The 25290-nt window shown below is 37.5% G+C and overlaps 1 protein-coding gene across 2 annotated transcripts in view; it reads right to left on the reverse strand.

Moving 5' to 3' along the window:
• The window catches only part of ZFAND3 (zinc finger AN1-type containing 3), a 134574-nt gene that overhangs the window by 25781 nt on the left and 83503 nt on the right, over positions 1-25290 (reverse strand). For both annotated transcript variants that reach the window (XM_085055089.1, XM_085055090.1), the window contains exons 4-5: positions 21529-21708; positions 10471-10536 (exon numbers count right to left, since the gene is read on the reverse strand). In XM_085055089.1, coding sequence (XP_084911215.1) covers positions 10471-10536; positions 21529-21708 — 246 coding nt within the window. The remainder of the gene's footprint in view (positions 1-10470; positions 10537-21528; positions 21709-25290) is intronic.

A 25290-nucleotide genomic window follows, 5' to 3' on the forward strand; every position in this document is an offset into this window, starting at 1 on the left:
AAACATTTTTACTGATACACCAGCTTGATTCAAACAAGCACATATTTAAATGCATTCAGGTACCTGTACTGTAGAGTTCCTTTGATGGATTAACTTCGGGCATTTCAATTAGAACATTTCCCTAAGGCACTAGTCATCTCTACGGCTGCTGACTGACAGAAGGATTTTGTTTGTTTACAAAACTACATGAATGGGGTTCCTTTCCAGAATTACACCCACGGGAGAAGTCTGTAAACCTCCAGAGCCACAACAACAGATGAGCTTGTGAAGAGAGAACAGGTTGGACAGTCCTGGCCCACTGTTCATCTCAAGCTCCATGGGTAAACACCTGAGGAACATGCTTAAAAACAGCTGCTGACAGCAACATCATACATACACAGTGACTGCTGCTGTGTACAGGCACCAGGTTGGATTCCCAGTGCCCTGATAACTGGGTGCAATTGATACAGGGTAGAAGCATGATACAGTTCTAAGGATGTTAAGGGAAGCTGGTTTAGGTTGTTGTTGTTTTTTTGGTTTTTTTAATAGCTCACAACCTGCATCTCAAGCCCTTCGTATATTCAGGCTATTATAAAGAATCAACCTTGAAAAGGACAGAAGAGAAAAAGGGCCACAACACTAAACTCAAAAACAATTACAAAAAATTATTCTATGGCGTCAATTTGAACTTCTTTTCGAATTGTTAAATTATGTGTTTTAGCAGCACAGGGTTAGGGCTGGGAGGGGGACAAAGGGTGATTCTGGTGACAGAATCTGATTTGGAGAACAAATGACATCCTAAGTAGCCTGAATAATCAGAACAGGATGATTAAGTGAAGGAATAATGCACACATATTAATAGCTAAATGGAAGGACGTAAGAATGAAGAAAAAAGCCATAACACAAGAATATACATGATGAGGAAGCTATGAAGACAAATCATGAACATCCTGGCCATTCCACAGCAACTGAAGACTACACAGTAATACTCAAATATGCATATTTAAATATATGAATATATATGTAGAAATATATGAATATATATGTAGAAATATACACAAATAAGCTCACATTGGTTCTGATAAAATGGGAAATTCAAAGGCATTCAGCAATATCATAGTTTTGGTTTTGCCGACTTTAATGAGAATCTTCTTATTTTTTGTGAAATTCTCTAAAATTGGATTAACAAGAATAGATAATGCTATAAATATTTCATATTTGCAAGTCAGCTCCAGAGTGCATAAATAAGTGGCGCTGCTCTGCTTCCAAATCCTAGTGGTATACTCCAGCTATGTCTTCATCAATCAGATGGTATACAGTATTCAGGAAGGTAATTCTTCAAACTAATAGCCTAAAACCAGTTCTATATAGAAAATATTTGCTCTTATTTTTCACTCATACACTGAGTTTTCCTTAGTAGACCCTTCCCCCATTGGTATAATGAGGGTCTTCCAAGGCTAATAGACATATTCAGAAGAGGAATTGTAAAGAACTCTTGCCTTCTAGCAGTGAAAAAAATACTTATCAATATTTATCTTTCAAAAAACTGATTTGTCTTTAACCGCAGTACCTCAGTGATGTCATTAGCAACAGAAATCTTGCAATGAGAGACTACATTACCAAGGATTGTACCTGATTAATGTCAAGGAAAAAACCCTTAGAGCCCATGTATTTTGATAAAACTTTTCCTGAATGTATTGTGAGTAGGTACTGAAATGTACAACTAATCCATCTTCGAAGTACACTTGGTTTTAATTCCATTATTTTAAATAAAGCTTAAGCATTGGTTTGTATTTTGAGTGTGTTACTTTTTCTAGCAATTTTTTGGGGGTGGGGGGAAACAACCAGCCCTGGCATAGGACGCAATTCCTGTAGACCTGATTGGTGCCTACAATCCATCAGAAGTCAGGTTGGTTTACTAGTCACTTCTTACTCTTTGGAAAGATGTTTGGGAAGCTTCTACACTAGCCTGAACCAAAGACCAAGGAGAGGCAGAATAGATCAATGAAACTTGGAGGATGGAACAGGACATGCACTGTCTTGTATCTTACAGCCACCTCATTTTCAATCCTCTTTTGCTCCAATATGTTGGTCTCATTAGTTATTCCTCAAATTTCATGTTATGGAAATAATTTGGAACAGAAATAGGGAAAAGGCGTAACTTCTATGTTCCCTGAACTATCATGCCAATAAATTCCACACTTTGTAGGAAGATACACTTTCCCCTGTGTATTTTCAACAGACTAAAGAATACTTCCAAAAGACTCTAAAATTACCTTCATACATCTTTAAAGTCCTTATGAAAACAATCATCTAAATAAAAATACTGAAAACTTGTAATTAGAAGCTGTCTGATGCTCACTGAAAGAATTAGTCAGAACAGAGACCTTCACCAACAGTCAGATGAAATTTTTGGGGCACTGCCCTCACATCAAAAAGTACAGCAGGAACTGGATCATGAATTAGCTCCCTGCAGCTTACATGTGTTTTAAAATAGTAAACAAACAAACAAATATAAATGTAAGTGGCTATTTGTTTCAAATACATTTCCAGTTATTTAACGCTTAACTTCATTTAAAAAAATCTCCAGAGCAATAAAGTACAGATTTAAAATTATAAATTTAATATTATGTGTCTCATTTGCTAAAGCATACCTGTAAGGAAGCTACCTGATCTGTACAGATCAGATCAGGGTGCTGAATGCTGAGGTAAAATCAATTCAATTCTTCAGCCTGACAGGAGTCAGGTCTTCAAAGTTAATTATCTCAACTATTCTTCATGACATTCTCCACACTGTCAAAACTAAAGCAAACCCTAGGCTCACCAGATCCTGTTCCAGCAGAGCACAGGTGAGAAATGCAAGACGCACAATTGTGATTTTTTTACCCTTAAAATTAATGGAGATGTGCTTTGTTTAAAGTTATGAGATGCAATTCTTTCAGCAGTCTCTGGTAATAAAACAAGGAATTGAAAGCTGTTGGGAGCATAATGTTAAGTAAGAGTAATAAATGTATATTCTTCAATAGTAACTATGTACCTACTGTCAAAGGTCACTTAATTGACTACAGAGTGGTCTGTGTTCTGACCACAACTGAGAGTTCTGAAAACTATACATGGCATGAAACAATTAGAAAACAATCACAGTAAAGTTGTTTCATTTTAAGCAAAATATACATAAAGAACAAAGTATTTACTCTTCTGTTTCAACAAATCGATCACAAATCCTTTGTCCTAATTCCCTAAGACTTTGGTAAAAAGATATGGTAGTATCTGAATTTTAAAAGACAATGACCTTTTAAATGCATAGTTTTGTATTTGGCAACAATTTCACCAACCAGACTGAAAAACATCAGCCCATAGAGAAAATGTGGTGAGAAAATGTTGAGGGCAGCAGCACCTGATTTTCAGGACAGGACAGTCTAATTTACCAAAGCAGAGGTCTTTTGTCCTGCTCATGGCCCAACACTGCTGTATGGACTGTTGTTCCAGCTCTTCACTTTGCACTGACCAACTCCCTCACCCAAGAGTCTCCCTCTCTCCTGGCTCTTCTCTGCAGTGCCTGAGGCACTAAATGCTTGCTGGTACTTCCAGACCTCAGTTCTCATTAAGTGCTATGAATGCTACTGAGGTTAGACTAAATATCTCTAATCACTCAGATCATATTTTTTTTTCCCTTACTGTCACTGAAAAAATTAGGTTGGAACGGATTTCTGGAAGTCATGTAGTCCAGCCTCCTGCTTGATGCAGAGTAAAACATCAAAGAAGCTGGATCAGGCTGCTCAGAGCCTGGTCCAGCCCATTTTTCAGAAATTTTCAAAGATTAAGACTTCACAGCCTTTGTGAGTACCTGTTCCAGTGCCAGCTAGAGAGGAAAAATCTCTGCCCTTAATCAGCCAACTATACTGTTCCTAACACAGTTAATCCAGACAGTGTTTACTCCTATCATCTACTACCTTTAGTTTGACATTCAAAATTATTTTCCTATTGGCTGACAATTCAATGTGAACTCCTCTCAAGAGATCATCCTGTCCTATTGACCTAAGTACATTTTCTTCAAAGTTGTTATTTTTCATGATGGGATTCAGAATATGGAAATGAAAACAGATGAAAAATTTGAATTAATAGCAGCAAAAAGAGATAAAGACAAGTGAAAGCTGAGGAATGGATTTACACAAAACCAGAAAGTCTTAAAGGGGTTATTTGGTGAAGAAAGAAAAAGGAAGTTTCAAGGGCTTATCTGAACTGCACAAACGATAAAAGAAGATGAATTTGGGTGATTTGAGAGGATAAATAAAGACAGTGGGAATAACAGTTTTAAGTATTTGGAGGACATTCTCTCTGTTAGGATGTTGAACTTGAACTTACCTCAGACAGCTGCGAGTACTATGAGGTACACAGAGGTGTGTGTCAGCACCTGCTGGGAGGTCATATGGGCCAGGAGGCCCTTATTCCCCATCCTCAGATAGATTTTGATTATTGCTTTTTACTTTTATTTCACTGGGCTGGGGCTTTTTCCTCCCCACAAGGGAAAAAATGGTTGGTTCTTATAACCTACGAACCTCTGAATAACCAAAATCTACCTGAATTACTGCACATTTCTGCCACTCACACCAACATACACCGAATCACACTTTCTGCACAAAGTAGTGTCCTGGTTTCCACTAGAATAATTTTCTTCCTAGCAGCTAGTACAGTGCTGTGCATTGACTCTGGGATGAGAATAACGTTAATAACACAGTGATGTTTTAGATGTTGCTAGGCAGAACAAACACAGAGTAAAGGGCTTTTCAGCCTCTCACCTCACCACACCAGTGAGAAGGGCTGGAGAGCACAAGAAGCTGGGAGGGGACACAGCCCGCACAGCTAACCCACTGTTCAAAGGGACATTCCATATCTTATGATGTCATGATCAGCACATGAACTGGGGGGAAAGCTGGCCAGGGGCTGCTGCTCAGGAACTGGCTGGCAAAAGCTGGTGGCAAGAAGTTGTTTTTCATTTGCATCACTTGTTTTTCTTGGGTTTTATTTCTCTCTCCTTTTTGCTATTTTCCTTTTATTACCATTTATTATTAATTATTAAAGCTGTTCTTAAACCCAGGGGTTTTCCTTCTTGGAGATCATGTTTGACTGCCTTACATGCTTTTAAGAGAACTGATCTGAGTTAGTGTGGTTTTGGCAAATACATTGTTACAAAATGGGAAACATTATTAAGCATGCTCATCTATTTCTCTTATTCCACAACGGTTATTTTATTTCTTAAGGCCAACAGTCCTTTCAAGAATGACTTCAACAGACTGAAAAAAAGAATGAGTTAATCTTACATAAGAATTACTGGCATGTTTTACAAACATCTTTAAAACACTACCTCTTAGGTATCTGGAATTCAGCATGTGAAAGAGGGTTCTCACAGCCATGATACATTTTTCCATCTCTTTGGCCACTTCAGCTATCTAGATCCTCACTTGGTGATCAATGTAAAAAAATGCTACACCTAGAAGCCACTAAATATGAAAGTTAATTTCAAAGTAATACTGTTGAAAGTTTCTGTTCATCTCAGTTTAGTGTCTTTTAACACAGGTAGATAAAAGTATTCTTGTCCTAATACTGTAAGATTATAGAAAAATAATCCATTTATTTTATCCTGGCTGTACTGAATAGACAGGGATAGGAGTCACCGTTTTCATATTCTGCCTTGCTGCTGCACGCCTTTTCATTTCTCAATGCTGTGTTTTTTCCACTACTTGGAAGAAAATTCTCTTCAAAAGTAAACAGCATGAGTGATTAATGTATGAACTATAAAGATGCTTGCAAAACTTTTCTTTAGATCAAAGCAAATATGGACTAAAATTCAAGGCTTTTTTTCACTGCAGTTTAGTGAAGAGATGATTTAGATGTCTAGCACAGAAAAGTGCTAGACTGTGATAGATAAAAATCAAGAAAGACATTTTAACAGCAACAAAAAATCTTACCAATTATTGTGTGTTAACAAGCTCTTATAAACCTTCCAGGAATAGCTGAAGTTTTTGAACTCAGAGGCAAGGATCATCACAGCTGTAGCTGACTTTTAACAAACGTTTTGATGTATTGACCCCAAACCCATCACTTTGGATTCTCCAACTAACTCAATTAGTCTAAAATGCATGGGATGCCTTCAGTGTAAAAGAATGTTCAGGTGAACCATATCCACTATTTTTAATGAACAAGGGTAGCTTCTTAAAGCTGAGAAAGGTACAGCAGAAATAAATCATACAATTAGAGCAAGTCCTTAATTTTGTTTACAGCTATGACTATTATGATCCTTACCATTAGGAGAATTTTAATCTACAATAATCATAACACTTTGAGCAGGCTCTTAGATAACCAGGAGAAGAAACCAATCCATCCAGATAGATATGGGAGCACGGAACAGATAATCCAGCATGTCACAGAAATAGGCAATAAGCTGAGGCAGTAAAAACCCATCAACATACATCATCTGATCATGGTACAGTGTCATCTCCCAGCCTCTATCAGCTCCTGCCGCATCAGTGCCAGTCCCAGACACTTCATCCTGTTTGTAATTGCTGATGAGCAGCAATAAGGCCTCCATGCCTCAGCTCCCGTCCGTTCCACTTCAGCACTCACCTATTAGGTTGTAACTTTTATTTACAGCCTTGCTTGATGTGCTGTTCTATTAGTACAGCTGGAAACTGAGTGGAGGGGGGAGGAAGAGCATCCCTAACGGGCACTATTATTGCTAGGGCTGGGTGATTTATTATGCCGCTCAAAGGCTGTTCTATCATCACTTTCCTGTTGGTGAGAGAGCTCCAAGAAAGCTGAATTTCAACACAATGCCCTCCAGAAGTCAAATACGAAAGAACACCTTAATAGTCCCTTGGAACACCAATGAAAAACATACCTCAAAGTTGGTTTAATGCTATAAAGCATATAATGCTATAAAACCTCCTTCAATAATCTTTTGTGTATTTTTTGCTCAGGAGCTTAACACTTTTAGAGCAATTAAAAAAGCAAATCTAATTAGTGGTGTATGAGGTCCTTTTGTCCTTACTCAACACATAGAGTTAATTAAAAAAATGATCATATCAATGCAATGATTTCGTGGTTTTGGCTCTGGCTGAAAATCTGTGTACTTCTATTTCCACAACTTGACCTTCCTATAACTCCTCAAAGGTTGTCCTCTCAATTGTGCAGGTTCAGCCTCAAAGCGTTTGGACTCCTGGCACTGTTACAAACAAGCGTCTTAGTGGAAGAACATCAGTAAATTCGAAACTCCAAAAAGGACCACAGCCCTGCTTAATCACTCTACTGAACCAGTGAAAGAATTATTTCCATCTTTTAGACCCAAATTTTAAACTAGAAAACACATAGAGCAAAGAGACAGATACTCATCTTGTACAATATAAACACTACCACATCAATCTATGACAGATATTCTCCTAAAATGTGAGCTATCTACACATGTAACTACACAAAATATGACAGACGCACATTTCTCATGAACTGTTACTGAGAAATAAAATACTTAAAACCTCACCAACTTTATGGATATAATGTATGAATTGATTGTATCATCACCACATTTTTATCTGCCTGTTTCTACCACCTCCTCTACTGCACAATTAAAAATTAACTGAGCGTACTCAGAGTTCCATTGATTTTTTCCCCAGGTTTCTTTAAGCTGCATGAAAATGTTATAAAATCTGGCTGTTTAGAGTTGTGTAGTAAATCATCATTAAAGTTGTAGAGCAGAAAAACAAGAGTAATATGCCACTTGGTACTGCACTTTCCCAACACAGGTACCTGATACAAATGGGATGTGGATGCCCTGCAGATGAGAGCAAGCCTTGCAGTACCTGCCATCAATCATCACATTACCCAACCATTAAGAAACAAATCAAAATACATAAGAACCTATACACTGGGCCATGAAGTCCCATCTTTCTTCCTGCAAAATCTTCAGACTGCCAGCTCTCAAAAGCCTTTGAGGCATCATCCAACTAATGATTGCAAGGCTTTATTCATTCTTTTCATTATAATCCTTGCCCTGTGGGTACACAGGAATAGAAATACTTTTTACCACATTGAAGATTCTGGTGAACAGGAGGAAAAACCCCACTATTTGCTGTCATAATACTATTTTTTATCAAAACAGCTCCTACAGCATGCAGGTTGACAAATGCATTAGGTAAAACCTTCTTCTGCAAGAGAACTTTTCCTGTGCCTTGGCAGATTTATTGTTTTGATCTTTCTTCAATTGTTACATTCATGCTGATAAAATATGAAAGGTTTGTGTCTTCCTTAATATCCTGATGGCAACTTACATATAAGATAAGTAGGTCGAATTTCTAATTTTCTCAAACGCTGACTTAGGGAACTTTAGGGAAAAACTACGCTTGAAGGGTGAAGTTATACAGATAAAACGCAAAATTCTTTCCTCAAAGCTCTTCAAAGCAGAAGGAATGTAGAATGCTTACAGAAAATAGACTTATGTGCAATGTGTAGTGTTGACAAACATTGCTTGCACCACTTAAGTAGCTTCCTAGCTGAAGTGGTTCCAGTGTGAAAGAATGTGCTGGTTTTGGCCAGGATAGAGTTGATTTTCTTCACAGTAGCTAACGAGGCTATGTTTTGGCCTTGTGGTTAAACCATGACAAATGTTCACCTACATGGTATGCTGCTCATGCCTGAAGATGCCACAGCACTTCTGGGTAATATTTTGTAGCTAGTGTTTTCTTATAAATTCCTTGACAACATGGTAATTTATTTAAAAAATGAAAGTTTGCTGAAAATTCAAGATCTGGAGAAGAAAACTAACTCCTGGTAACAGGTTTATTCGTGAAAGGGACTATAAAGATAATATGTAGATTACTGAGCAAATAATATAAGAACCTCAGGAGAAACTGAGGTAATACAAAATCAGTAGATTTAGTTCACTGAAGAATAAAGTTGTGGTATCAAATTAAGGTCATCTCCTCATTTTCTTGCAAAACACACTAAATAAAACACATACAAGCATGTACAAGAGCACAAATCAAAAATAAGAGAACTACTAAGTAAAGTTAGTCAACCATTTTTCAGTATGTCTCATAGCTTCATCTGCTTTACTCCAAGGAGCTTTTACTGTTGCCATTTGACACTCCAAATAATGAACCTGCATTTCTTTTTGCTAAGCACACACACAAAAATTTTCCAACAGTACTCTCAGTTTACTGTATCTGTAGCACCATAGAAAGCTTTTAAATTACTCTGCCATGAAAACCAGTTAAACATTACAACAGCTAGCCTATAAAGAAAACACAATTTAGTAATTCCATGAGCAAAGCAGACTAGTTTGCAAGGGATATAGTGGCAAACATTCCATCTTGTTTAAGTACACCTTCATGGCTACACAGAAAAGAAAACCCAATCTTCCTGTTCTGGAGAACTATCTCCTATTTCCAAACTTAGAGAGTTCTTTGGCAAACAACACTCACAGCATTGTCACAGATTACCATGTGTTACTTTAGCAGTCTGCACCTGTACCAAGTGCAAGGTAATGCAGCTTCCCTGTAACCTTCTTCATGGCAGAACAAACCAACTTGTATCTTCACACATCTGCTGCAAGCTAACAACACCCACCTATGAAATAACTATAGTTCAGCTTGTTGACAACTTTTTGAAAGAATGACTTCAGAGGAAATTTCCCTTGAACTCATTAAAGAGCAAGGACCCTTACTCAAACAGGAATACCTGCACATAAAAGCAAATATAGGCAAAAATTATTTTGGAAACACAGACTGCTAGAATATTACCACTACCTACACACCCACCACTCCACAGGAGGTTACGCATTCTAGCAGTGCAAAGGATCGTGTGAATTCTCCTTAAGCCACACAAAACCAAAGCCTGAAGAAGACCTGAGCCAATGCAGGTAACTTGGCTGCCTGACTGAATGAGTGCACACACCATTCTTCAGGACAAATCTGATGCAGAAGCAGTGACTTCAGCCTGGCAATGACCTAATAAGTCACAACTAATACCAGCACTGTGAGACATTATCCATCTATTTCCTGCATGTAGAAATAAAGGCATCAGAAGGACCCAAAGCAGGTGAAATTTAGTCTCAATGCAAACATCAGCTGTTTTCACTGCATCTTCAATCAGGGAAAGTCAATGTACTTTGAACAGAGTTTTCTACTCAATAGTTTGCATTTCAAGGGCAGGATTTCCAGAACACTGTCAAAATCATTAGACTTATACTGATTATTCCTGTATGTCTTGTTTTTACAAAGATTAACTGAAAACAGAGTGTATTAATAGAATTATGTTTAACAGGATTCTCAGATGAACTATCAGCCACACTAATCCTTTTACATATACATTTCTGTCAGCGAAGCAACAATATTTATTTTCATTTGTCATTTACCAGGTATCGTTATTAGCCTTTACTATTAAACTGTAACTGCTAAATATAATGCAAAACCTAATTTCTTGATCCCAAAAAACACATACCTGAGTCGCAAGATCTTTTGGTTGGTGTGGTTAACGAGGCATGAGCTGTACCTGTGCATGGCCCACCTGGAAACAGATAAGATTGTATGTCTCAAAATACCACATATATTTAACATTTACAACCACATCAAGATTATACTTAGGAACATAAAACACTGAGGAGCACTTGTCTTTGGACAGCATATATGGAAATAGTCTACTACTCTCACTATTTCTTTCCCAGATGAATCTGAATATGACTGGTGGCAAAAAAATAGATGAAAAGTTGGGACAAAGTTATACTATTAAAATATACTTTATAAATATTTCAAGAGGCATTTTTAGGAAAACACACAGTGAAATTGCAATGCTACAAATGTATCCAAGTAACCGACAAGTAACACAAGGGACGAAGTGATCACTTCTCTGATACCAAACCTGGTTACTGACTCCAGTGAGATAATGACTTTGCCTCTTATCTTGTTCTCATTATGTGCTCAAAGTGTGGCACAAGCATATGCTAACAAACTCTTTCCATGTTTTTAAGGTTTTTTAGCTCTGGACTCTTGCCCACACATCTGGTATCTGCTTGGTATTAAATTGCATTCTGGCTTTTTTTCTTAACATGCATTATCATTGAGGAGTTCTCCAGAGATCTTGTTAAAATAGCAACCAATTCAGTGTACTCAGTGACTTGCAGTAAAAATAAATAAATAAAAGAAATTGTGCAAGGAAGCCAAGACGAATTGACAGTAGCATTACCAGTGGTAATAACACATCATAGCTTTGAAAATTGGATATTATAAATGGGAAGATGTTAGAGAGCCTGAAGTTGAGTTAGACCTACTAGAGTTTGGCTATCAAAATACCAACAATCAAGTTCGTGCTAAGCTGCTGGTGATACAGTAATACTTTGCTGGCAATACAACAGAGCTTAGTGTAACAGGATAACCTTTACCAAAAAGTCTTCATGCACTGAAAAATACTTTTTCCTTTTTTTTTTTTTTTTCCCAGTCTTTGAGTATCTGGAGAGCAGCACTGTGACTATGACAACGTTTTTATCTTTTCATGTATTTTCAAGCCTGGCCTGTTAGTAAATTGTTTCTTTTTGCTTCTCTCTGGAATGCTCCCCCTAAAGTTTTCCTTCATTTCTCTTTTCCACTAAGTATCAGGTCTCAGGCAACTTTGTCTACCCTGCAAAACTCATAGCACTGTAACACTGAAAAAAAAACCTGCAGCTGAGGGGCAAAAGATGTGAGAGGCATTTGATTTTAGTAAACTCCACTTGGGAACAGAGTTTTACATTCCCAGTTTTCCAGAGAATGAGCAATAAACTTCTTGAGTTTTTAATTCTCCCAAGAAGTCCCTCCAGGTAATCTTTTACGGGGTGGTTAAAAGGGCCAAGGAGTCAGTTCTTGGCCTGCAGGCAAACACCGAAGTTCCTCATTAGGGCCTGGTCTGAGGTTAAGCAAAGCATCAGGACATGGGAAACTACCAACCATGACACAAGACATTGCTGTTTGAGACAGGCAACAGCATAAGCAGGTGGCAGATGTTACAGACAGTGTTGCAATGCTCTGGTGGATTCTGAACCTTGGTAAGGAGGGAGCTGGTGAGAAACGGCTGAACTCCAGAGGTGTGGAGGGGAGTGACCGAGACCTCTCTGCAGGGTCAAGTCTGCATGTGTGAGAGAGACAAGCTTGCTTTTGCTGGGAGGAGGACTGAGAGTCCTGGGGTGGGTCTTTTCCTAGCCAACAATAAAGCATCCTGGATGGATGGATCAAGTATCCTGGTATCACCAAGGTGGTGTTGGCTTCAGGCCTGACAGCACTGGCAAGCAACAACCTCTTCACAACAACCAGAAATGGTCAAGTAAGCAGCAAGAATTTTTTACAACACAGTATTTTTAATTTTTTTATATTCTGCCCTAGGAAAAGTTATCTTGATCTATTATTGTAAAAGGTTCAAAAATTGCCTAGTCTAGGGTTTGGTGCATTTGAGAATCAAATCAATCCTGAAACAGAATCCTTACCAAGTTTTCTAGTGAAACCTTCTGGATATTCAAAAAAACTACAGTGCAGGTCTGTTAATTCAGTCTCGACTTTCAGACACCAAGTTATTTAGTTTCAATATTGAATTTGTGTAAGCAGTAAATTCAACAGGATATGGAATTTCAATGAACTGACTTTAGACGCAGCTGCCTCTTAAAATGCAGCAGCTCTTCTGTAAATAATTTTAGTTACATTCTCCCAGTTTTCACTGAATAGACAGTTAGAGGCATCATCATTGTGGACTAACAAATAAGACTAATCCTTTCAATTATTGTACAGTAAATATTTACACTAGCTGATACTTTCAGCATCCAGCCAAATATAAGAACTTTATTTCTCCCTCTCTAAAGTACAGTAAGTTGGTATTCATTTTGCACTTCCCTGTGTCAGAGTTTTTCTGTTATTTATTCTTCCCTCATTAGGTATGGCTTTCATACAGCTTTGATTTGTATAGCACAGCACCAGAGTTTCAATAAAGAGTATCTTGGGATTTGCATGCATGTACACTAGTGCCTAATAACCAGTGAAAGCAGCATGTACTTTGCAGCATTTCCTTCTGCTACTCTTTTTGTTCCACCATTAAAAATGTCATGCATAATTCAGTACTATGGGCTTGACTGTGCAGTTCTATGTGGAAGTCATTACGTGGAATCTTTTGGTATACATAACTGCTAATTCAGGCATCTTTGTACTGTTTGAAACAGGACAGTGTATTTCTCACAGCTTTGATAAAAATTCTGTGTGTGAGAAAGTAAAGGGAAGTCAGATAACAATAGAACACCAGTCCATCTTGGCTATTCACAAAGAAAGGCTTATAACTTTGCATGATCCAGGATATACCTGCATTTCATTGCAAAAAAAGTAAGTTTTTCAAGCTTATTTAACTGTGCTACATAAAACACTTCAGTGCACAGTGAAAGGCCACACATCTAGCTTCTGACATAACCCACAAGACCTCTTTCTGCATAGCACAAACAAGACATTAAAATGGAAGAACAGAAATATCTTTCTGCTCTATATCCAATTAACAGATTTAACAACAGCTTCAGCTCCTATTTTTTCCAGTGTATGGTTTCTGACATTTGCAACTCCTCTTTCAAACAAAGGCAGCCACTGCCCTGAGATAAGGTAAACCCGAGAGAAGAAAACTGTAAATGCAAAAATACTAAAAATACTGAAGAAACTAGAATTGTGAGAATTTTGAGAATCCCCAAGTGTGCAAATTTAAATATAGAATTAATAAAGGACAAGACAAGATCCTTTAACTCAAACCTTATCACATATTGATACAAATGGTCTTGCTAATGGCGTTGAAACATTTTTGGCTTCTGACATCCATAGCTTTCTGTAACTTGCTGTTAATGGTATTGAAATACATCAATTTGGAAAAACAGGTTCAAACCCAATTTCTCTATTAACTATCCAAAGTAGTAAAATTCTACATATTGCTTATATTTCTATGGATACATTAATATTTCTAGTATTACTATTGTAGACTATTCTACATTCTCTGTGATTAAACTGTCTTTTAGAATTCTCTTCTGCACTGTCCACCTCCCTTCCTGAGCTACAATAACTGCTGCCAAGCAGCATTTGTTCTGAGGACATCCCTGAGTCAGGGCAACTTGTTTCCCCTTCCTGCAGTCTATAAAGTGAAGTGACTCCACTCAGTCAGAACCTCCTGTGCAGGTAAAAAGTTAAATATTAGTATGTTTAAACCCCTCTTCTTGCTGCTTGACAAAGCACTAAGTTTGTGCCCAGAGTACATACATCAGGTGGATTTGGACAGCACTTGTAAGCACTTACTGAGCAGAGAAAGAGATGCAGAATGGAGCAAAACTAAGTTAGCACATGAGTAAAAAGTCTAAATTACGGTAATACATTGAAACAATTTCAGGTACCACAAAAACTGCAAGCCAGATAACAAACAAACATGAAAAACAAGGGCAGGAGCCTGAAAACTCAGTAACATTTGATCACAGCAACATAAGGACCGAGGAACTCCATTTTGGGGTTTTGGTACTGTGATGATTCCTTCCCAGATAAGCCACACTGATCCCTTAAATGCAACAGGCTGGAAGAGGGTAATAAGTAAGAGCTGAATTTCCTTGGACAGCAGCGCTCTAGCCAGGACAGGAAAAATGTCATGGCTATTTGCAATACAGGAAAGAAGCCACCTTGGGAAACCTGTCCAAACCTGTACCCTAGTTGTACATTTCCTGAATTGGGAGTGACATAATCTAATTAATCTACACAACTGAGTTTGAAGACAGTCACTGATTATGAGAACTAATTCATAAACAAATGGGAACATAAATCTCTACGCTCACTCTGCATAAACAGAATATGTTACCTTTAAGAAAAAAAGGCAAAAGAACTTTACAACACCTAAGCACTACTTATTCACTGCAGAATGGGCAAGACGCATGATCTTTTAAGTGATATGATTACTAAACATGTAAGAGGATTATATCACAAAAAAAAAAAAACCAACAAACCCTTTTAAAATCTAGTTTTACAAATATGCTTTTGGGTACTTTTGTGGATTTTTGTCTACATGAAGCTTTCAGAGAAGGAAATGAAACCTGGACTGCTTTGTTGCAGAATGCATAGCAAAGTTTACAACTATAATGAAGTAAAGGGAGGCAGGATTCAGATTCCATCTTCTACCCTACTATTGTCTCACTTTGTTATCTGTTTTTCCTCAGTAACACATGTGATATTCCCCTACTTTATAGGTGTAAGTTGAACTGTAAAATGTGCTTTTGAAACCAGCAGTTAAATTACATTTTTATAAACAATTTTATTTAACCTCAATAGCTGTGCAGCTCTAACCCACATTTTTCTTATGTGACTGTGTTTCTGTTTCGAGTTCCATGGGGTCCTTTCACTCTAATAAATGGGACCCTAGGCTACACTGTCTACTCTGCAATGTGAAGCGACTATAAATCAGAAGGAACAATTAACAGTGGTATTACTTCCCTGGTCTTCATTATGTTTCAAAATTATCATGCCACAGATGTGGAAAGAAGTGTTCATTTCATAAATCTATGTACCAGGTCTTTGCTTAAGCTGTTAGAAAATGCAGATATGTTCTTTATATGAAACTGAGACTTTAGGGAATAGATCAAACTTAGAGAAATATTTTAATTGAAGAAAAAATTATGAAGATGACACTTCTAGACACTGTTTTATTCAAATTTCTAGCTGCATTTATGTCCTGTACTGGCACCTAATACTAGTGGCATTTCTCAAAAGCCAACTCAAATAGCCCACAACTCAATATGGTTTTATATTTGAAAGCATTCTTACAAATTCCCAGAAAAAAAGTGCATTGATACTAAAATATATGTATTTTGTGATAAACCTTAAAAAAACCAGATTAATGATAATCCAATCAAAAAACTGAGTTAGTTAAAATTAACATTAAAAACAGTACCAAAACACTACGTGTAAATAGCTTCTAATGAAAACAAGGCTAAAAATAAAAAATCCCTTATGATGAAAAACAACTTTTACTACTATCTAATTTAATAAAAGCAAAAGCCTTAGAAAATAGCACTTATTCTGTGGCACAGAAACCCAAAGATGCCTATAACATCAAGAAACAGCCAGGTGCATAGTCTGTATTAGAGGTGTGTCCCCTCTTGCTTAGATACAAGACACAAAATTGATCACAATGAGAAAGAACACATGACAATCTTGTGAGTAGATAAAGCAAATTAGAATTATTCACCATCACCCAGCTGCAGGTCTTTTCAGTTACGTTTGGGTACAAGTTTAATTCTGAGTCATGTGGGTCAGGTAGGCTTCGCTGTAGCCCAGCACTATTTTACCAGTTACTGCAGTCTTTTGAATCAGAGAAAAATGTTGAAATTGGTATGAGAATAAATCAGGTTATCAACAATAAAGCAAATTACTTTCTACAATCAATTGTGATAAGCAAGACAAAACCAGGCAGCTAGCTTGGTCTGTTAATACATTTAATACTTAAGAGAAGTGGGTATGCATGCAGCTTTCAGTCAGGGATGAGGCAGAAAAAAAAGTTCCCCAATGACTAAATCAGGAAAAAACCAAACCAAACCCAAAACAAAACAAAAATACAGCCCCCACCCCCACCCTCCCCCCAAAAATTCAAACCAAAACCAAAACAAACCAAGACAGGATGTACAAAACTGACTCCTACTGCAACAAGCAGCTGAATTCTCAAAGTCAGCGCATTTACAAAAGTACGCAATGAATAACATCCAAGAACAACTGTCATTTTAAAAATCACTGTCCTTACTTAAAAAGCACAAATTGCACTTAAGGATATCATCATAATAATTCAAAATATGAAGTATTTTCAGAGCATACATAGAAAAGCTGTCATCTAGGACTGTACTCAAACCCAGGCAAAATGCAAAAACCATGAAGCCGTTATAAATTGGTAGAAACCTTTTGCACAGTGTCAGAGAAAAGGCCATTCAACAAGAAAGATGCAAAGAAAGAATGCACTTGTTTATCCATTTTTCATAAAATGTTGAAAAAAATGACATATATTTTTATTTTATTCCAAAGAGAAAAAACACCATTACTTTTTGAGTGCTATAGCCTATGTGGCTTTTTACACAGTCATGCTTCAACAAGCAATGAAATTCAGAGTATAAAAATCCAATAGGTACAGTAGGAAAAACAATCTCTCACCTTTCTGCCAGGTATCTTTTCTAGAAGCCTACTGCATCTTTGTCTCAGGACTAGTACACTTAATGTACATTAACTTCACCAGAATTACTTCATAACTGGGGGTATTTCAGTGCTTCCAGTGCACACAAATGCTTAATAAAATAAACAATGTTATAAAGCATTCTTCTAACCTTATCCTGCAAATTTAAGTGTATGAGATAAAGATGTTTTAAACACTCAGTTTGATGTGCAATGGCTCAAACTCTGAAGGGTATACAAAAACTAGCCAAAATTTACAGACATCCAGTTTTGAAATACCTTTGTATTTGGGCATCTAAAATTCAGCACACAGAGAGGTAAGGTGTGGTCAGTGATCATCACCATCTTTCTGGGCTGAAATCTCCAGTGTCTTTTCTGACATTCACAGCAGTAGCTCAGATCTTTGTTTATCTTCTTATAAATTCTTCAACGTAGGAACGAAGAGCATTTAACTCTTCTAGAATCATCAGATATTCCTTTTGTCCTTTTTCAACTGTAGTTCTTGCTATTCAAGAAGGCCAAAAAAAGTTAAGTACACAATTAAAATAAAATCCTGTCAACCTAAGCTAGAAACTATTGAAATACCAAATCTGATCAAGCTGCCAGAGTCAGTGTTCTTCACATTGACATTTCTCCTGTCACGTAACAGCACAGTTAATTTCAAACCTGCACAGAAGCAGCTTCAGCTCTGCTCATACAGTGACAGAAAAATGTGACAGCCCCAAAGAAAGCACTGAAGGCCTGAAACTAAGCAAAATTATTCCATGTGCAGTGTGACCTTTTCATTATCAAAATACATAGAACCTCGCTTAATAAGCTTTTTTTTTTTTTAAGAATGTTGGTGGCTGAAGGTAGGGACAGAGAGAAGTGAGGGCCATTGTCAAATCCATTTTTTTCTTGTCTGCTAAAAAAACTCAAAAACCTTGCCCACCCAATATGAAAAGGAAATCTTTGATAGAGCAACTGGCTGATATAGTGACTGATGCTGAAATAACTACCATTAGGAGCTCCTAAATGAAAGGACGAGATGGAAGGAAAAATGAGAACAGATGAAACTTATCTGCACATAAAGCAGCAGCAGAACAAAAGTTAGACTGATTTAGCTACCTGGTAAGAAATGGATCAGTAAAATCTGTGCATATCTAGACTAAGTAGAGCTATATCAACATCAGTATTACTCTTTGTCTGCATGTTCATTTCAGAAAATTTACCGCAACTGAGACCTAAAGGTTTTGGTTAGAAACAGGCAACTTAAGAAGCATATGTGGAGGGAAAAAAAAAAAAAAAGAATTCCATATAATTCCCCCCCTGCCATTTTCAACCGTATTTTTTAAAAATCAGTGACCAGTAATATTTCATTAAAAAAATCAAACACATGTGAAAGGGGGGGAAAAAAGTACTGATGTTCTGTCACTGTTTCTGGGTATAAATCTTTAACACATTTTCATTGACTGTAAATACAATATTGAGAACTACCCTTTACCTACAAGAGGGAGAGATATTAATATGCAAAGCAGCCACTGTGGTAGGTAGCTCTGCAGAACTGAGGGTGGCAGGAGATGGAAAGTCACTGCAACCTGGTTGTGTCTGTAAGACACTCAGGAATGCAAATGCAACTCTCACATAAAATTAAACAAACCAACCAACCAAATAAACAAACAGTAACACAAAACCACATGAATACTTGTATACTGTCAAACTGAACTCCTGCAAAATACAGTCTAAGGAACTTTTCTCCTATATCATTCATTCTGTGTTAAAAGAGGAAATGGGTATTTAAAAATAAGTACAAAACCCCTACACTTTCTCTGATACAGAATATTAATCTTACCACATGAGATTTCTATGGTTTTCCTCAGTTGTTGTAACATGAATGACTTTAACTGGCTAAATGACTTGCTTCAATTTTGTCCCCTCTGTTTACCCTGTGGACTCAAATTCTGCAGCAAATGCCTTGATGAAGGACTCTCCTCAAAATCTTGAAAGGAAAGAGAGGTGAGTAGAATGAAACATGAGGATCCTTCCTGATTAGAAAAATTTTTCCATACTCGGATAGGGATTACCACAGTGATCCTATACAATTGATTTCTGGTGAATTACCACAGTTCTATTCAGAACAGAACATAGCTGTACGTCATCACATGGCAGTGAAAAATACCAGTCTTTGAAGAATGCAGCTGTACTAAGAGCAGTGCATGCTTTACAGAATATGCTGCAAAATAAATAAATATTGCACAGAAAAAGACACCCTCGAACTGAAATAAGAAAGATGTTTAAGTTTGGGCATTCTTCATTAAAGGAAAGAACCTTGCACAATGAGGTCATTATCCATCAGAAAATCTCCATCTGAATATAATTATTTCTGATAAATGATATTAAGCTTCATTCAAGAGGTAGTGGGGATGTGAGAGAAAGCAGAGCTGTAAATAAATCTCTCCACTGTATTTCACTTAAAAACACCCCAGCAGGAAGTCATAAAAAGATATTTTTTTAATAGGCAGTATTTTCAAATGCTCTGCAGGCTGTGCTGTCCAATATCCATCACATTCAGTGTATGTTCACAAGCTCGCAGCAATTCAGGATGAAGGACACTATTTAATTTCTTTCCCATCCCTGTAATCACCTTCCCACTTATCAAATCTTTCTCAGCCACAAAAGAAACACTTTGTCATAACACAATTTCATTTCTACCTGAACAAATTTTCAGAATAGCTGACCCAGTAAGCACTACAGAAGCACCCCTAATGCTGGCTAATAAACAAGCAGGGGTATAGAAGTCCCCTGCACTGTGAAGGCCCAAATGTGCTGCTGAAGTATAATGTGTTTTTCTGAATTCCCCAGGAAGCTTGTTTTAAGGCCTTGTTTTTACAGCAGGCTACAGGTTTCCCCTGAAGAAGCACTGAACAGAGGAAGGAAGAGATGGTAGGGTGGTCAGCAGCAACTGTGTATACGAAGCAGTGACAAGAGTTATGTGCCAAGTTTAGTGTTATTACCAGAACTTGTTACAGAACATTCCCATTCGAACACTTGTATTTCTGACAATATTCTCAGGTAGATAAAAACACCATAGTTTAAACGTTTTACGTAAGTTAGTCTAATAAGCTACCAGAATCCTAAAATGGTATTTTATGCTTTGTCCACAGCCAATCTGTACAATTGAAAACTCTTCACACCTCTAAACCGAATAAATACTCTGGCAACTCAGCAAAACCATCCTATGCAAATAGTTAACACAACTGAAAGCAAGATCTTTTAGTACTAGTGCTTTGTCAACATCATTATTTCCAAAGGTTGTTTAAATGTTAAAAAACCAGAGTAGCTCTTGCAAATTTTCTACTGATAAACAAACATTTTTCTGCAATATGTAGATCTGTCGCTGTTGAGCCGCTAGCAAAGAAGTAGAAACCCAGGTTCTCGGGCAAGAAAAAGAAAAATTTATTATTTTGATTTCCATATATATAGACTTCTCACAGGTGACCCAGACTGGTCAGTCAAAAACCTCCCCCCAGGCCTAATTGGCCAGGCCTGAACTGCCCAAGTCTCGAGACCCTGTTTGCAAAAACATTCAAACTTTATCTTTGTTTATAAAGCACAGCAAAATGTTCTCACGAGAAAGACCTGTGCTGGTCACATAGATCTATTTACTGGTCACTACCTAAAGTAATCTCAGCTCAAGAGGGTTTCTCTCCGTAGAGTACCTTCTAAAATAAAGCTACAATTGGAGAAAAACGAAACTACAAATTACACATCGGAACTTAGTTTGTAGAATGCAGAATTTAAAACTCAGTAGAGGTTTAAAATAATTTAAAAACCAATTTTATCTCACTGTGTCTGCTAAGCATTCTAACTTACCTTCAGGGAGCATTTTTGCCTGACTGTTCAATATAGACAAAAGATAGGTCATGAAAGAATAGATGAATTACCACACGTGAGAAGTTTTATGCAAGCAGCAGTCTAGACAAACGTGCGCTACAGTCAGGGTTATGTGCAACTGCAGTAATTAAAAATCAACATGTTTAAAAGGCAAATTCCGCAAGATATTGGTGTTGATGCTAGAATATACATACAAATTTACCACTAATGTGAGGAGTTTCTCACAATTAAATTGTTTCCTGCAGTTCAAATAGCTGCAAAGTTAGTTTAAAACTCCTATTTGTTCTTCAGTGAAAGTTATCAATGTCTATTTTATGAGTAGCTTCTAAACTTTCCCTTCACCTCAAAAGCCAGGCCATTTATTTCCAGAGGGAATCAGTGAAACATAAGCCTGAGAACAAAGCAAAATGTTTATGCCTCCTTTGCTTTTACTTAGGACTCGTGCACTTACATTCCTCTTTGCTCGGTGAAGTTACATTCAGTTCTGTCAAAAGTTGCTGGTTGGAGTTAGCGGCCTGCGTGGTTAGAGAGGTATTGCTGTTGTCACTGTTTGTTTCCCCAGAGAACAAATCTGACTGGCTGTTGCTTGTGCTGGGAGTAGAGTCATCGTCTGGCTGTTTCTTCTGGAAATCTATTAAAACCAAGATTTTTTATGTCATCACACTTGTTCAGTCTAATTAGCAAATTTTATGTAAAAAACCCTACGTAATAAAAATAAGCCCAAAACACTGTCAGAGGTATCATCATTTTGATAAACACAAACAGCAGCCTCCAAATTTTACTTCAGACTTAAAATACCTTAAAAATTATTTGTTGGAGAAAAAAACCTTTTCAGAACCTCACGAAGGTCTTGTTTCCCCAGCCATCCAACAGCATTCAAAGCTTACCACAGCACATGATATAATTTTTAAAAGGGTTCATACAAAGCATGTACAGAAACATAAAGGAGTAAACATCCAGCAAGGCAAGAACCAAGGCATGTAATACAGCACAATGGAAACGTCACACTTCTCCCTGCCATTACATAAAATCCCACTAGTAACAGTTCTGGCAAAGCCAGTGTAGACAGCTACAGTTCCAGGTTAGCATGGGGAGCCGGTGAGGGATTGCCTTTGCACCACTGGTTTGACGGGGACTTGAGAGAGAGAATGTTTTTATGTGTGTGCAGGGGGAATTGTTGGGGTGTTTTCTCCTCCCTTCACTTACTCCAACATTGGTACTAAAAGTTGCCCATTGATATAAGAGCAGAGAACTAGGTATGGAAAGTAAGTCACTAATATACATTTAATATTACAATAATAAAAAATACATTAAATATACAAATGACTTGGCTTCAAAGATTTTTTTTTCCCTTTTTTTGTGTCAGTAAGTGCCAAGTCACACTTGTCTCCAAACAGCCCCCATTGCCCAAATGCCATGTATTTGACAGATGCCACCCTCAGGCTTACCTTGCCTCCAAACCACATTCAGGATTGAGGGGAAATATTTTCAAGCGCAAATTTCCCCACAGAAAGGTTCTTCCCCAGTCTGCAGTCCTGATACCTGATTATAGCATTAGTCTTGCTTCCTACTAGCGGCACCACTGAATTTCAGTCTGGCACACTCTGCCTCTGGGAAGCATACCTCCCAGCCAAGTGGGTTTTGGTTTGCTTAACATCTATCTGTCTCACTTCTTCCTCATAAAGAGACAGTTGAAGATGAAGTGCACCACCACTTGGTATCTAAGTACATTTTTTAAAAATTACATACACTTGTAGAATTTATTCAGTACACAAATACATAGATAAATCAATATTTGGTTGCTCACTATTATGTCATGACAGAGAAGAAAACAGAGGAGTCTATAAATAATTACAGATGATGATGTGTTAGAAACACAGGTTGCCAACATGACTCACTGGGATTGGGAAGCACTACAGTCAAACAGTCCCTAATGCTGATTTAGGATTTAAGTGATTTGCCAGAAAAATTAAGCCTTAACTTCTGCTGTGGAAGAGTCAGCCAGAAGTCCATATTGGAGAGGAACAAGCTCAAAGCCAGGGAGGAGGAGGAGGAAGGAGGTGGCAGACAGGAAATCATCCTCCACAATTTAGCTCTGAAAAACCAGTGGGATGCTTTTTGTCAGGGATGAACAGTTAGAGGACTTAGGAAAATGTGCTACTCAGGTCTCACTGGTTATTAACGAAGTTTAAACCAAATCTGGCTTCTGGATTTCATTTATGTGTTTGTACAAACAAGAAAGCTTCAAATACTCTTTTGCACCAGCCACGATCAGGCAGCTGCAGCAATTTTAACAGTTCAGAGCTGCCACAGCAGCAAAATCCACCATGGCAGTGAAATGCTCTTTGCCTCCACGAACCCACAACCTCCTGTTCAGAACTTTTACTCAGATTGCAGATCAATTTACTTTCAAAAAAGTTTTAGCCAGCTCAGTTGAGTGGAACCCAAGAACAACTCCTGCCCCTGTTTTAACAACTTCATTACAGACAAGAGTACTTGAGAAAAGTCTTAAGACTGATGATCCCAAGTACCCGAAACACAAGAACTGTAACTGAAGCTGCCTTGTATTTCTTGCAGGTATTAGGGAGGGCATTTGGCTTCTGTCAGCCAGGACTCTCATTAACACAAATAACTTGCAGATCACCTTGCTCTCCCTGCAGGCACCATAAAAGTTGGCAATATTTCCAGGAGAGCTGTGCCTGAATAAATCCAGCTAAGCCTTAACTGCTTAACAAATAAAACAAAAACACACACATGATACAGGCAAGACCCTGGCAAGTTTTGAAAGGCAAGTTTTATTCCGATTAAAATCAGAATGAAATTCTGTTGACAGAACAATGACCTCGCCTAATAATCTCAACAAGGAAAAACCAGAATGAGTTGGCAAGACACTAATCACCATTTGCAGAAGTTCCAATTTAATTGGAAAGGCATGAGAAACACTTTAATTTTTTTTTTTCATTTTTACTGAGACTTTCACTATACTAGCAAAATCTGTGCCAAAATGAACAAGGGTGACCAAAAATCCATAAAACCCACATTGTCCTTTCCTAGTTTATGAAATGCATCTTTGCGACTTCTAAAAGAAACCTTCTCCATTTGTCAGAAGAGATGTTTTCTTTCTCTTCTTCACATTGTCTCCCTTTCTCCACTGCATTCAGGTTTGGTGATTTTGGTTTTTGGATTCTGGTTGGTTGGTTTGGGGTTTTTTGAGGTGTCTCTGGTGGGTGTTTTGGGTTTTTTTTGTTAAACTGCAAAGTATCCCCTTGTTAACTATATGGTGGAGTCAGCATCAAAATAAGACATGAAAATTTGCAATTTCCTGCATGGGGGAATAGTAGAAGGAAAGGTCTATCACTAAAATGCACAAAGTGCATTCAATAAGCTATTACTGCATGGCAGAGAAGCTGCCAGGAATAAGTAGCTGTCAGTCTTGAAGCTCCAAAATCCTTTTTCTTTGTTGAGTTGAAGGGCTACACCCAGTATCTCAAATTGTTGAGCAAGAACAGAATATCTCAGTCAGAGCTCTCATGCACTGGATGTTAATACTAAGAGTGTTACTTTTGTTTTGTTGCTTAGTATTCCTTTGTAAACAAAACAACTACTATGTGAATAGACAGACATACAAACACTTCATATTCTACATATACATTGGATTCTAATAGCTTAGACTAAAAGAAAGGCAAGAAGCTGCATTTGTTTCCAGACTTCAGGTAGGAAGTTCTTTTGCAGGACAACCTTTTGCCCATTTTTATTAATAAAATAATATTAATAATAAAAGCCACTACCTTTACACCTTCTGACTCTAACCCATAAAACCAGAGTTGCCACACAAAATCATACCTTCTGCACAGCCCTAAAAATTCCAAGTTCACTTGTCCAGTTACTGTTACCAGGTTAGGGTAAGCAATCCAAAAGAGCCCCTCTTCCCAGCATGTTCGTTTCACCCATTGCCTGAAGAACAAATATTCAGAACACCCAAACCCTTCCAGCACCTAAAATACCCAATTCTGTGACACAAAAAATCAGACAGTCCCAATTCCAGTACTTAGCTAACTTCTATAGCCATCAATATCCAACAAAATACCTAAGAAATTCTTGAGTCCTCAACTTTTGCTTAACTGAGGACTCTGTGACTATGCAGGAAAGGACCCATCACAGCTTCTGGTAACTTCTGTGATTACGATCAGTTGAAACTTAAGGTAAAGGTGAC

The sequence above is a fragment of the Lichenostomus cassidix genome, chromosome 3 (genome assembly GCF_008360975.1).
Source record: "Lichenostomus cassidix isolate B80296 chromosome 3, HeHo_3.0, whole genome shotgun sequence".
Lineage (NCBI taxonomy): Eukaryota > Metazoa > Chordata > Aves > Passeriformes > Meliphagidae > Lichenostomus > Lichenostomus cassidix.